Below are 15,091 nucleotides of genomic sequence, written 5' to 3'. Positions count from 1 at the left end.
GTTCAGACTCATGCAATTTAAAGCACTTCTCAGAAAAGCTTTTTATTATATGACTTATTCAACAATTCAGCATTACTTATTTACTACAATAGAGCAAGACTGACTATGGAAGTGACTGAAACACACTTTGAAGGGGTTTAGAAATCATCTGACATTATTATTAAGAAAAATATTTTATTTGCTATTTATTCAAAAACATATATTCAGCTGTTGAGCCACAACATTAGAGCATTGGTTCTCAAACCGGTTCCTGTACAATATAGAAAAAAGTGTTCAGTCGCTATCATTTCAAAAAATAATCCATAAACCTTGTTTAATGAGATTTTACTAGAGCTCCACTCATGGCATTATATAATGAACAGTAGCTCTGAGTTCATATTATAGCATATTACTCTAGTGTTATGGCACAGGGATCTCTGCTCTTGGCCTGCTGATTTTGGACAGTGTCTCTGTTCTGTAAAACCAGAGCCAAGCCACATGGCATCGTTGCTTCACCAGGACCGTCACTGAGATAATTAAAGAGGAGCTATTATGCCCTTTTACAAAGTTGTTTTCAGGCTCTACTAGAACAGGTTTTCCTGCTTGAATGTTGATTATTCTCCTCATATTCTCCATTGTTGCGGCTCCTCTCTTCCCAGTCTGTCAGTAACGCTCTGGCTGTGTTTCCCGTACAACGCCGTAACTCGCTGCTCCACTACTATAGTACGATGCATTGTTGAAGAAATCATCTAGCTAGTCACGACTGTTTCCCGAAACCGTATTGTCGCAAATTGGTCGTTCAACCACGATGGTTAATGATGTCACGCAGGTGTTGGAGTAATAATACTTTTAATGAATCTGTTTGAGATGGAATTAATGCTAGATGTTTTGCTATAAATTACGGACATGTCATCTGAGGAATATTTCTCATTTTTCTCAGTTATTTTGCTTTATTTCCAGATTCAATCATAGGCTCGTTCTTACACTAGAGCTCGTTCACACATGCGCACTCTTCAACAACGACGCTTTAAATCTCTTGACAAACTAAAAGTTGAAATTACATTTGTATGTATTCTAAATAAAAGATATAGATTGCACTGAATGTCAGCTTGATTATTTTGCTCAAGATCAGGATTTATTGAGTCCACATGTCATGAAAACAAGAAACTCTTCTTCTAACCACAGGCCGAGATCTGTCGCTCCAAACACACAACTCTGCGATGCTGTTTGCGAATGTTCGTTGGAACGATGGTTTCGGGAAACACCGACTCGTTGAACTATGATGATAACGACAGAACTTGCGAACATAGTTGGTTAACAATGATTTTGGGAAACTCACCCCTGTTTACTTCCTGTCTCTATGAAGCCCCTCCTTCTGAAAAGCACACTGTGCTCTGATTGGTCGGCTGGAGCAGTGTGTTGTGATTGGTCGAGCGCTTCGAGTGTGTTTGGGAAATGCCCCGCCCCTTACCATAACCGCCAGTTTAACACACTACTAACTAACTCAACCAGGCCCCGCCCCTTTATTCTGCGTATGAATTATTATAATAAGGAAGAAACTCAAGACTACACTGGAGGCGTTTCAGGAGTTCAGAAACACTGACACTGATATAGAGAAGAACTGGAGCTTTTTCATGATCACACAGCAACATTACACACTAAAGACAAAAGCATAATAGGACCTCTCTAAATTTGACGCAAGCTCTCTTAGAACCCAAACAGAACGTGAAGGTTAAGGTCAGTGTTTTTACCCCTCAATAGGACCAACTTTGTACTAACTTTCCATCTTTCCGACTTAATTAAAATCAGAAAGTGTTAGTTATTTTCTGGTGACGTGTATTCCAGGTCCTGGTCTGGCGTTTATAGCGTACCCTAAGGCTGTGACCATGATGCCCTGGTCTCCACTGTGGGCCTGCCTCTTCTTCATGATGCTCATCTTCCTCGGACTCGACAGTCAGGTCACAAATACACACATTTTTAACCTTTAAAAATTCACTTGAGAATAAAATTGCTGCCATTATTAGCTTGTTGTTTGAAAACAAGGTAATAATATTAACATTCACAACATTTCATATTTGATATTGTTAATTAGTGTTTTTTTATTTCTAATTTTTGCAGTAAAACTGCTGTGGTTGTTGTTCACAGAGACCCAATATTTTTGGACTCTGTCGCCCCACTTAATGAATGTCACTGTATTATAGGCCTATACAAAATATCAAAACAATTACATTTTTCAGTTTATTTGTATAGCGCTTTTCACAATACACATCGTTTGAAAGCAGCTTTACAGAAAGTGCATGAGTCCACATTACAATTTAGAGTGATCTGTTATCAGAGGAGACTGTGTCTTAGTTATGTATTTCAGAAATGTACATATACAAATCACAGTCAGGCAAAAATGTACTAATTTAAACAATGTACTAATTAAATGCAGAAACAAGTATCGGTTATTGTAAAAAAATAATTCCTCTCTGTCTAGTTTGTGTGTGTGGAGAGTCTTGTGACCGCGATCATCGACATGTATCCCAAAACCTTCCGTGTGGGATATCGGAGAGAGCTTCTCATCCTGGGAATGTCTGTGGTCTCCTTCTTCCTGGGTCTAATAATGTTGACAGAGGTAAAGTCATCACTTTATGTTCTTTCCAGTGCTATCAGCAATTCCTTTGATTTGTGCTGATATTTAGTAACGACACAACCCAGCAAGCAATAGCCGTCATTTCTCCGTCTAGGTTAACTATAGACCCGATATAGTCCGGCTATGAGTAACACACTTCTAGACAAAATAACCTTGAATTCGGTGTTGTTTTTGCCAAAAAAACTTGCGAGATGAGATGTTTGATACTCCATCATGAAAGCAAAGTCAACAGTGATTACAAGCTGTTTCATTTCTTCACCCATTTCATTTCTTTGTTGTCTAATTGATGTCTAGTGTATTCTCAGGCGATGGTTTAATCGTCTGTTTAATTTTCACTGACAGCCCAAATTTTCCTTGTTTTAGCCAGACGTCTGGGCTGTGTTTGGACGGCTATTAGACGTCTTTTAAACGCAGAATTGCTTGCTGTGAATCTTCCATCACAGATGGATGAACATAGATTTGTTGTAAGCACGCTTCAACACAATAATTAATCTTGTAAAATAAGCTTAATACATGATAATGACAAATCCAGGTGTCTTGTTCGTCAAGGACAAGCAGATTTGCTGTTTACATGTTGGTTTGACATGCTTGGGTTCATTTAGTTAATTGTTAACCCCTGATGCTGGTAAACCATTTTTAATGTGTAAAAAAAGCGAGATTTGTAGTGGATTTTCCCTGAAATGACAGAGACAGAGTCCTTGCATATTGCTGTCGGCACCTGGCATGTTTCTGCTTGCGTTTATGGCTGGAGTGTAAAAATAGACCGGAGGACGCTCTCCACCAGTAATGTGCAGTCAGCTGAACGCTTTCACTCGGCGTTTCATGAATAAAGCCATCCCATGTGGAACGAAGCCTCTCCGGTGTGACATTCTCTGTTACTAGGGTGAGAGGGAGATGAAGATGCTTTGAAAGCCATTTTCTATATGGCAGTAGTTCTCTCAGTGTTCTGTAAAATACAGTGAGCATGTGAGCGTATAACCATGGTTTTGTGAGATTGTCACTAGCTGTGTTTCCATCCAAAGTTGCGAAATTGGCAGAATTGGAATATCGCATAAAACATTTGTGAATAAAGCAGTGTTTCCATCCCATGTGTTCAAGAGAACAAATTAAGAAATTGGTGCAAAAGTTTCTGCTATCAGACTGCTATCATAAACGAGTGTGTCTCAGAGCGTCAGACGAAACACAGTAAACGCTGTCATGTTCTCTGGCGTTCGGATGCTGGTGTTCGGGAACACACTCGTGTGTGTGAGACGCTTCTGGAGGGAATTAAACCAAATCATTCTGATCACTTTTGCTGCGTCTCCATTCGCCTACTTATCCTACGCCCTAGAAGTGTGTACTCTTTTTGTGAAGAAAAAGTAGATACTTTTGAGTGTGTAGCAAAAGAGTAGACAAGCTTTGGGACACACTACAGGCTCAAGTAAACTGACCTGTCAATCATCTTGTCACAGTTAAAATCCTCCACATATAATTTCCTACCGTATCGGACAGAAATGCAGAAGCTCGTCGATCTGCAGTCGCCGGTCTTTCATGCAGAGACTCTCCTCATGTTAATGCACAATGATGCATTTAAAAGTTAATGGCCAAACGGATCTTTATAAGAGTCCACAATGTTATTGCAGATTAAATATAACACGGATAACATTAAATAAATGTTTTTTTTTTATCAGGTTAAACTTTGATTAGTCACTCAAACCTTTATCTAAACCTCTCACCGTCGGTCGCACAAATCCGCCGTGTTTTGTAGTTTTGTAACACTTTTTACTCGTGTTTGTAGTTCCTCGTGTTTGTAATGCGAATTTTCTTGAGGGTTGTTGTTGTTTTTTCTTCCTCCTTGTGTGAATTTTACTATAATGCATGGTGCATTGGAATGTTGTAATATGTACATATGTATGTGGAATATGATTGTTTTTATTGTTTTTAATGTATGTTTTTTTTCTTTTTGTTGGTTTGTGATGTGATGCCACCGCTCTAATATAATTGCCCGGTAATAGTAGACGATCCGGGAGCTTCTGGCATACTTTATTCAACATACTATGCTTTGGGACACACCTACTCTAGTCTCACATAGCTACTATTTAGGATGGATAGTATGGACATTGGGATGAAGGTTTGACTCAGGCATTTCAGAACCACCAAATCAACAGTTGAGATGCTGCGATGCCATTGGTCCGCTGGTTAGTCCAGTTATCCAATCACAGCCTCTGCTGAGGCATCAAGGGATTTATTCAGTAAATGTGTTTCCATCGTAGTTTAAGTGCATCAATGTTTATCCGCCATACGTTTTTTATCCACATTTGTATAATTTATGCACATCTTGGCATTACCGTTGCAACATCACAGAATTTGGTTGTGTGCTGCTAAACATATCACGCTACACCCGCTGTGGTCTGTTGTGTTTCATGTTGGTCCTGTATGTGCTCTGTCAGGGTGGCATGTACGTGTTCCAGCTCTTCGACGCGTATGCAGCCAGTGGCATGTGTCTGCTGTTTGTGGCCATCTTTGAGTCCATCTGCATTGGCTGGATCTATGGTAAGACATTGCTTCGTGTCTGACCATAACAATATTCATCAATTAATATTCACATCTTCTGTACTAAGCATATTCGCCATCCGCTGACGAGTAATATCTCTCTAATGCAGTTTTTACTCATTAACTACCAAATGTTATCTGGTATTTAATGTCCTGGTAGTTAAGTGTTACAGAGCAAAAACAAAGATTGATACCATCCAACATAGAAAAAGGCCACTTATCAGATGCTAGCGCTTTCGTTAAGAGTACAAAGTCACATTGTAGTACACTACAAAAACTTAAACAAAAATCTCTTTCTAATGCAGTTTTTACTCCTTAACTTCCAAGCGTTATCTGGTATTTAATGTCCTGGTAAGTGTTACACTGCAAAAACAATGATCTTCCTCAGTATTTTTGTCTTGTTTTCCAGTACAAATATCTAAACATTCACGAATCAAGATACATTTACTTGAGAAGGAGATCAAGAAAAATTATCTTTCTGACCCAACTGGCATAATTGGCCATTAGCACTCACTTAATTTTGCAGTGATGTGTAGCATATCTTTATGAATGACCTCCCACAGAAACAAGGTCTATAGAGATAATAAATCCATTAAATTTCTATCAGACAATGTCACATTTTGTCACACGATGTAGCAAGAGCCACTGTAATCCATCAGAATCTGTCATTATTAGACATGCATGATGTGCCAGCAGATGCTTTTCTGCCTGAAATATTAATGTCAATGTTTACAGTATTATCAGATTCCTGTAACCGTAATGCCACCTGCTGGCAAGAGTCAGACAGTGCATGTAATGAATCATTGAAATATGTTTTCAAGCAGAGAGAAACAGCCATCTCACTGTCCTTTAAATATAAGTTTTATATGTCTAGTATATAAATGCATTCAGTGTGTTTTTGCTGAGAGATATTTTTGATATGATTGATCTTTATCCTCAGGTGCCGACAGGTTTTATTCCAACATTGAGGACATGATTGGATACAAGCCCATCTTCTTCATCAAATGGTGCTGGAAGTATTTCACGCCCGGCATCTGTGCTGTGAGTTGAACCCGGTGTACCAAGAGTCGAGATATTTACAGTCTGTGAGCGATAAATGCTAAGTTCTTGGTCATACGATTGTCTTTTCAGGGCATCTTTCTGTTCTTCTTGATCAAATACAAACCGCTGAAGTATAATAATGTGTACACGTATCCAGACTGGGGTTATGGGATCGGCTGGATGATGGCCATGGCCTCTATGGTTTGCATTCCTGTGGGAATCGTAGTCCAGATCTGGAAAACAAAAGGAACTTTCCGTGAGGTAAAAGCCTTTTTTTTTTTTATTATAGCTTTTTTGTGAACCTGGTCTTTGTGTGTGTGTGTGTGTGTGTGTGTATGTGCGTATCAGACAGGTTTCTTTTGTAGTTTTATCTGGTTCAATCAGACAAAAGTGGGCGGAGTCAGTATAAATAGCCTCTGCCAACCAGGCGGCCGATTTGCCCTTGGTGTAAATAGACACTCCGTAACGTTTCTTTGTTTTCAGTTTTTCAAAATGCAATCTGTTTATTTCCAGGTTTAAATTTAAATTTGTTTTTCTTTTTTTATTATTATGTTCAAGTCAAGCTATACTGTCAGTTATGAGTATGGTTTCTTCAATTTGTTTATTTAGCACATATGCAACATTGCTGATAAACAACCTCTCATATTTCTGCCAATGATTTTAGATAGGAGGTAGAAAGTATTTTTCAGCCTGTACTTGAGAAACAAACATCACATCTCTTGAGGTGCCGTGACATGCCGAAGATGAAAGTAGCTCTGGCACTGCGGTGTAGAGATATAGAGAGCGAAGCGCAGACTTGATGGCACAGTGTGGGCGTGACGCGGGCAATGCCCTGACGTGACCCCATTGTGCCATGTCGTATTGATTGTGTCTGCTTCAGAAAACATACAGAGCTGTGTGATGAGGTTAGTGTACAACACTGCAGACATTTTTTTCTTAATCAGTAATTTTCCACAAACATATCTGAACAGCTTTAAAACAAGAAACAAGCAAAACACTGAGTAAGGGGCCGGTCACACAGAATGCGTTTTTCCATTCTACTGCACTACCTTTGCATTGATTTTCTATGTAAACCAAGCGGCACCTTCCGGTCTCTCTCTTGAATTCAACACTGAAGTGACTTAAACTGCAGTTCATCGACTGGCCACTAGAGACCGGCTCCAAAAGAGACTCAATCCCATAGACCCGCATGTTAATATACCCAACTTTACAGCAGAAGAAACATGTTTACAGTGTTTTTGGTCTATATCGCTAATTTTGCCCTTCATGACGACTGTGAGGGGGGTGATTTTTTTTTTTTATAACTCATCCGTTTAAATTATATTAAGCCTTAAAGTTCTGCATAATTAAGGGCGTGGCCACTTGAGTGACAGGTGGACTGCCGCTGATGTCACTACTAGCCGTTTGTCTGCTGTCTGTTAGCGTCACGTCACCTCAGCTAATCCGCCTCGCTGCACATTTTCATTTATCCGGGAGTGACGCTGCCAAGATGGCGACGGCTGGCTCCGCCCACTTTGGGCTTCAAAAATGCTCTTCAGAAACACTACGAGTCATGTCACACACACCACATCCATATTTGTTTACAGTCTATGATGTAAACATGCACTAGACGGACGTCTTTAACCATCGCTCACGTCCTGCAGCATCTCGCTCATGACACGGCGCTCAGGTTACATTTAGTTCATCTGGAAGAGAGCAGTCATTATGGTATGCCTTCAGGGGTGATGTTCTGAAAACCCTGCCACAACCGCCTAAGTCTCTGTCATTCATGAAGTGGCTGTTTAGTGTTTGTGCGTACAGCCTCTTCGCCTTCCCGATCCCTCGGGACAGATTATTCCCTGCCAGTCTGTATGCTGCAGATTTAAATGCAGCATTATGGGCCTCAACAGTGACTTCTCCAGTTAGCCATGGTTTCTGATTGGCACGCTCTTGATGGGCTTGACCCCTGTCACATCATCTATGGATTTATTGACACAACCAATGACAGATTCTGTATATTCCCGAAGGTCAGTAATGCCACCTTGTGTTGCTGCCTCTCTAATAATGTCCCACTGTGTGGTTTCAAAACAGTCTTGTATTGCTGAAGTGGCTTCCTGAGGCCACCTCCTAATTTCTCTTTATTTATTAGCTTTATGGGCTTTATATGAGTCCTTTATGTTTGTGTACACTAGATCTAGTGTGTTCCTATTCATGTGCTGATAGAATTTAGGTAGAATAGACTTGGCTGGTTGAAATCTCCAGCTGCAATGAAGAAAGCGTCAGGATGGTCCGTCTGCTGCTCACTAATGTTATAGTAGAGCTCTGGCATTGCCTCCTTCACATTAGCGCTCAATGCGACATAAACAGTAAAGCAACATAGTGTCAGCCCACATCTGGGCCGCATGTGGGCCGACACGATGTTGCTGTCTGGGAGCCGTTATGATGACTGCTGTCATGTAGAAGGGTCGGCATTTTACAGTCATTAGCTCTACTTTCGGAGAGCAAAAAGTAGAAACCACCACGGCATCTTGACATCACGATTTGTTGGCGTACACAGCCAGACTGCCTCACCTTTAGCTTACCGGCTAGCGAGGTTATTCAGTCCGCTCTGTATAGCGATAGCCCTCCAGCTGTATTGTGGCATCTGTAATGTTTTGATTTAACCACGTCTTAGTGAAATCGTAGACAGCGCAGTCCCTCGCTCTGCGTTGCGAAGCTCTTCACAGTTTGACGTAATCCAACTTGTTGTCAGGGAACAAACATTTGCCAGCATGAGTGTAGGTACGGCCAGCTTGATGTCCTTCACCAATTTTCTTCTTAAAACAAGAAGAAAAAAATTTGTCAAAAAAAGAAACAATAATAATCAAGTAGGTCTATAATACCTGGAGAAGCATTCCAGTTCATTTCAATGGCAGTCGCTCAGCTGGTGCTTGAATCCGGCATAAATCTGGCATCTTTGCTTAGACGACCACAAAATGTTTTGGGCCAATTTCCTTAGCCATTCATTTCATGTAATTTAATTACTCTGAAGTAGCAGGAAATTGGTGTGACAAAACTAAAGGCAGGTTTTTAGTTGAAAACGGTGTCGTGCAAACAGCCCCTGAGTCTGAAGATCTTGTTTATCTTGTTCACGTGTCTTTGATTAGGGTTGGAGCTAAACTCAGGACAGTGGCCAGATTGGGGGAACCCTGCCTTAGACCCTTGCTTATATCATATTCTCGTGACAACTCACAAATGTTAGTTACTACACTCTTAAAAATAAAGGTTCAAAAAGGGGTTTTCACAGCAATGCCATATATTACAGGGGTGTCAAACTCAGTTTCTGGAGGGTCATTGTCCTGCAGAGTTCAGCTTCAGCACTAATTAAACACACCTGAACCAGCTAATCACTACAGCTAATGAACCAGATAATCCTCCAGGAGCCGAGTTTGACACATGAGCCATAGAGGAACCATTTTCCCCAAAGAAACGTTCAGCAATCAGTTCTTAAAAGAACATATTTGTTTGTTTTTTCAGTGTGAAGAACATTTTAAAAATCCATGGAACCTTTTGCATAATGGAAAGGTGTAATGGATGTTGAAGGTTCTTCATGGAAATACAAAATTCTGTCGTGAAACTCTAGATGGCGCTGGCTGATCGGTCCTTCACTCAATCTGCTTGCATTGCAATCACATCGTTATCTATAGAGCTTAGCTGATTGGTTCCTGCTGTATCAGTAGCCAATGAGATCGATGCTCAACCTTCAAATACTTGGTCCGTGTTTGCTGCAGCATCTTTCAGAAACCCTCCTCCTTCCCCAGCGCCACCTGTATATCTCTGCTATGGGTTATTCATGTGTGCTGTATTGTACAGCAGCAGCGTGTCGAGCATCTATTGACTTCAAAACATTCTAACTTTAAACTTCTTTAAACTTTAAACTACTTCAAACTGAAAATATTTAAACTTCAAGCTTTTCAAACTTTTCTGGTCCGGTTTTCTCAAGCCAACTTAAAGTTTGTCTCGACAAAAAAGGTTTGTAGACAAACTTTAAGTTGGCTTGAAAAAGCCTAGCCATAAAGTTTGAAGAAGTTTTAAAAGCTTGAAGTTTAAAGGTTTTCAGTTTTAATTAGTTTAAGTTTTAGTTTAGTAGTTTTAAAAGTTTAAAGGTTTTCAGTTTTAATTAGTTTAAGTTGTAGTTAAGTAGTTTTAAAAGTTTAAAGGTTTTCAGTTTTAATTAGTTTAAGTTTTAGTTTAGTAGTTTTAAAAGTTTAAAGGTTTTCAGTTTTAATTAGTTTAAGTTGTAGTTTAGTAGTTTTAAAAGTTTAAAGGTTTTCAGTTTTAATTAGTTTAAGTTGTAGTTAAGTAGTTTTAAAAGTTTAAAGGTTTTCAGTTTTAATTAGTTTAAGTTGTAGTTTAGTAGTTTTAAAGGTTTTCAGTTTTAATTAGTTTAAGTTTTAGTTTAGTAGTTTTAAAAGTTTAAAGGTTTTCAGTTTTAATTAGTTTAAGTTGTAGTTTAGTAGTTTTAAAAGTTTAAAGGTTTTCAGTTTTAATTAGTTTAAGTTGTAGTTAAGTAGTTTTAAAAGTTTAAAGGTTTTCAGTTTTAATTAGTTTAAGTTGTAGTTTAGTAGTTTTAAAGGTTTTCAGTTTTAATTAGTTTAAGTTTTAGTTTAGTAGTTTTAAAAGTTTAAAGGTTTTCAGTTTTAATTAGTTTAAGTTGTAGTTTAGTAGTTTTAAAAGTTTAAAGGTTTTCAGTTTTAATTAGTTTAAGTTTTAGTTTAGTAGTTTTAAAAGTTTAAAGGTTTTCAGTTTTAATTAAAGTTTTAGTTTAGTAGTTTTAAAAGTTTAAAGGTTTTCAGTTTTAATTAGTTTAAGTTTTAGTTAAGTAGTTTTAAAAGTTTGAAGTTGAAGGTTTTCAATCCCGTTCTTGCTCTGCAGCAGAAGCGTAGCAGATCTATTCCGCCAAGACCAAACATATCAACATTGTCATATCCATTACTAAACACTACTGACAGAACTACTGATGCCTTTTTAGAGTATATTGTAAGTAGAGGACAATGACCCAACTGTGATTAGATGTTCCACAAATGCACTCAGACTGCTTATTATAATTTTGCAGAGGATCAAGAAGCTGACCACACCCAGCGCTGATCTGAAAATGAGGGGACGCGTCGCCTCCAGGGGTCCTTGCGCTATCAATGATGCTGATGCCAAAATGAGGGCCGATGGCAAGATCTCCACCATCACAGAGAAGGAGACACATTTCTAAACCCAAGACACGGACATCACCGGCACAACAAACAGAAATGTGAAGAAACAAATATCTTTGCCTTTATTTTTAAAGAGAGAAAACTATTATCACATTTGTAGTGTTGCTTTTTTTGCACAAACAGGTAACACATCACAATTTAACGTCATGATTTGTATCAAGAGTGTATCTAAATCTAGATGAAACTGTCGTATTGCGTAACTCTTTGTCATTTTAGTCATTTCTGTACGTGTAGAATGAAGCCGAGGTATAATGTGCTGTGAAATGTTTTTACACATTGCCTGTCGGCTGAGTGCAGATTACTGTAGTTCTGTTCTAATGGATAGGAGATGTATTGATGACCACTCCAAACGTTGGCTGTATGTTTGTAGATGAGGCTCAGTGTTGTCAGATGCGCTGTGATTCGCTGTCCTTCAGCTAGCATTGACTCGCGGGGCGAGCGTGACGTAGCGAGCACATTCTCCACGCTGTCTTACGCGGCTCGAATTCTTGGCCATTTCACACCAATTAAACTGAGTTGATTGAAGGTGACAGACCAAACAGTTTATCACTATGATTTTTTCTTCTTCAGTCTGGTGATCCAGAGAGTCATCTCATCATGAACCCCTCATTAAAGTTCATGAACATTTAGTCTTAATAGTGTGATGTGTTTTTGTCTGATGGGTTGCATGTGAGGACAACATGAAAGGGGTCGTACTGCTTGCCGTGGAACGCAAAAGTGCACATATTAAACAGTTCATACAGTTCTTTTCAGGTACCATGAAAGTAAACCAGACAATTCACTGATAATCTAGTCTGCGTTCACGTTCAGATTAAAAATGACAAAATGGTATTGATGCCCCATTATTTAACGTACACAAATGTGTTCTAGACGTGAGGGTGAGTACATGATGACAATGTAGAGAATATTTGAGTCAAAGGTTCTTGTAATGTATTAATAAATAGATTTGCTATGGAAAGATTGATACCATCCAAAGTATAAAAGGCCACTAATCGGATGCTAGCGCTTTCGTTAAGAGTACAAAGTCACAAAGTAGTTTTCTTCTTGTTTTCCAGTACAAATATCTACATTCTTAAATCAAGAAACATTTACTGGAGAAGACATAAAATATTAAGTATTGTTTTCTGAAAAATTTAGCAAAATGAAGTGTTTATGCTTAAAACAAGAACAAACATCTTCCTGTGGGGTCAGAAAATCAACTTGATCCAAAAGGAAAACAAGATTATTTTGTTGATCCCATTGGCAGATATTTGTTCTTGTTTTAAATAGAAATCTTTAAGTAGAAATCAGTGTTTTGCAGTGTAGTTCTTTCATGTCTATTTGAGGGATTGTAGTATTGTTGTTGACATCCATTAAGTCATTAGGAAGCAGTGGAAATGTGTTCGAATAACCCATGCAATTCAATCGATCTGCACTGGATCTGTGATGCACTCTCTCAGTGAAGAGCACTTGTGTCTGTAGTTCACTCACTGTGAGCCCTGTGCACATGCATGCAATCTTTGGTCTGGTCTGTTCCATCGTGACATCATCAGTTTGTGCAAGTAAACTTCTGAGTGTTTTAATATCCGGTTAACTTTTCAGATAAATGTATATTTTTACACTTCTTTAGTTTTTTGTGTACTATTTGTTGATGTAAAAAAAAAAAAAAAAAAAACTTTCTCTGAGGACTTTTGATATGTCATTCAACAATCAAGATCTAGGACCAAGATGTGATGGAATTGTTATATGTACTGTTTACACAGATTTTGGTATTCACAGAACATATGAATTGTGTGCTTACTCATTTTTAAAAATAAAAGTTAAAAAGGGACAGATCTGTTCGAGTGTCTCATTCACGTTCGCTGCTGTTAAAGTCAACACCAGTCGTTTCTGTAGTAATGTATGGGAAAGTGTATTAGATGGTGGTGTATTTATTTCTCTCAACATGCTTACTCTAGTGAGCCCCTAAAACACTAGAAAATAGAAATAGTCACATGACCTTATTTTCACCCATAAGGTTCCAGCCAGTGCCTTTAAAAACATGAAGATTTAAACCACATACCAGTCGGTTAAACCATATCATCTAAGTCATTGGATGACTAATATATAAAGAATATCTAAAACATAATGGACAGAAATGAGTAGGAAAATTACTGTTTTAATAACATTTAAAAAAGATATTTTGATCTGCTAATCCCATTCCTAATCCGCAGTCCTCTCTGGTGCTATATAATAGTTTTGTATGAGATATAGAGCAGAATTTAAGTTTTTATTCACTGAAAATCTTATCCACCGTTGCCAACCAATTTTCATGAGAAGATAAAAGAAGCAGGTCAATTACTTGCTAAAAGCTGCTAAATGATGTTTTGATGTCATTTAGAAGACGTGTTGGTCACATGACAATGACATCATGGAGGATGATATAATTGCATATGAAAGATTTTGTTTTCTGTTCAGCATGATGTTTATTTCAGTTCAACTTTATTACTCAGTGTTTATAAATCTGTCCACAATACATACATTCCAGTGAATTCTCTTACTCCAAATGTCATTAAGCATGTTTAATTCTCTTCCCCCAAATTTCATTGAAGTCCAAAAGTCATTGAAAAACGTATCAGTGAAGCTAAAAAAATTATTCAGGTCCAAAATTAATAAAAAACAAGTCAGTCAACCAAGTCGACAAAGTGTGTGTTGCTCTGCACAGAGCTTTGACAAGGGTTTGGAAGAGGGCTTGATGAAGTAGCCTATTACCAAAGACTATAGAATTACACAAGACGCATCACTCGTCTTGTTTTGAATGGGGAAAAGTGCAACGCTCAAAATTGCGGAATAAGTCCCGCCTTCTAAATAAGAGCCAATCACAGATTGGTATAGTCATTGCATCAGTCAAACGCGCGCTTCCACTGCGCATGCGCATTAGCTTGATCCAGCCTGAAAATGTTCGTTTTCTGTCATGATTCGAGCGTTTAGAAACAAAATTTGTGAGACAGTTGTTGTCAAATTTCATTGGTGATTTCAAATATGAAATTTAATTGTAAGCTTAAACTGTTTCCCCATTAAAAAAAGATAGGAGCTGCACTTGCATGCCCGAGAGGAGTTTCAAAGATGGCCGCCGAGGGAAATTACTTGTCTTAAAGGGACTTGGTTATTATCTGGACGAAGGCTTGGAGGAGGGCTTGGGCTATGACTTGGAGAACGCTTGGGTGAGGATGATGAGGGGTTTTGGAGGATGAGGGGTTTTGGAGGCCTCAGGTGTTGCATTCTGTTCTGATGTCAAAATAGGAGAAAAAGGAGCTTGGTCTCTGTGGATGGGATCTAGTGCGTAGATCAATTGGCCCTAAAGCCTGCTTGTGCATTCTGTGGCTTTGCTGCATTTTTCCAGGCCTTTGAGAGCAGGGGCAAGAAGCTGGTCTCAATCTGGCCCTCCAGGCCACAGTGAAACTTCAGGCTTTTGAAGAATGCCCTGTCAGCTGGCTGGAGAATGTGTTGTATGAGAAGGGAAGCACACAACATGCACATTGTGGTCTCTCATAAGTGTCAGAAACACAGGGATAGGACTAGTGTGAAAACATGAACAGTCAAAAAGCTGAACCCAAATGCAGATAAACCAGATGACAGTTCTGGGGAAACGTTTTCAGATCTTTAATAAATCCAAAAAGTCAACGCCAAAAACTTCCAAAAGAGTTTGACAACAGTTCCA

At 38.7% G+C, this 15,091-nt stretch overlaps 1 protein-coding gene across 1 annotated transcript in view; it reads left to right on the top strand.

The window, feature by feature from the left end:
• Positions 1-13,222, top strand: part of slc6a11b (solute carrier family 6 member 11b) — a 30,299-nt gene extending 17,077 nt beyond the window's left edge. The window contains exons 10-15 of the mRNA XM_084101254.1: positions 1,825-1,937; positions 2,459-2,596; positions 5,044-5,146; positions 6,087-6,187; positions 6,278-6,448; positions 11,262-13,222. Of these exons, the coding sequence (XP_083957380.1) occupies positions 1,825-1,937; positions 2,459-2,596; positions 5,044-5,146; positions 6,087-6,187; positions 6,278-6,448; positions 11,262-11,411 (776 nt within the window). The 3' untranslated portion in view covers positions 11,412-13,222. The remainder of the gene's footprint in view (positions 1-1,824; positions 1,938-2,458; positions 2,597-5,043; positions 5,147-6,086; positions 6,188-6,277; positions 6,449-11,261) is intronic.
• The last annotated feature ends 1,869 nt before the right edge of the window (positions 13,223-15,091 follow it).

Source organism: Abramis brama (assembly GCF_963993115.1).
Source record: "Abramis brama genome assembly, chromosome: 23".
NCBI classification, from domain to species: Eukaryota; Metazoa; Chordata; class Actinopteri; order Cypriniformes; family Leuciscidae; genus Abramis; species Abramis brama.
The sequence above is the reverse complement of the archived record's forward strand: the minus strand, read 5'-3'. Positions and strand labels throughout refer to the sequence as shown.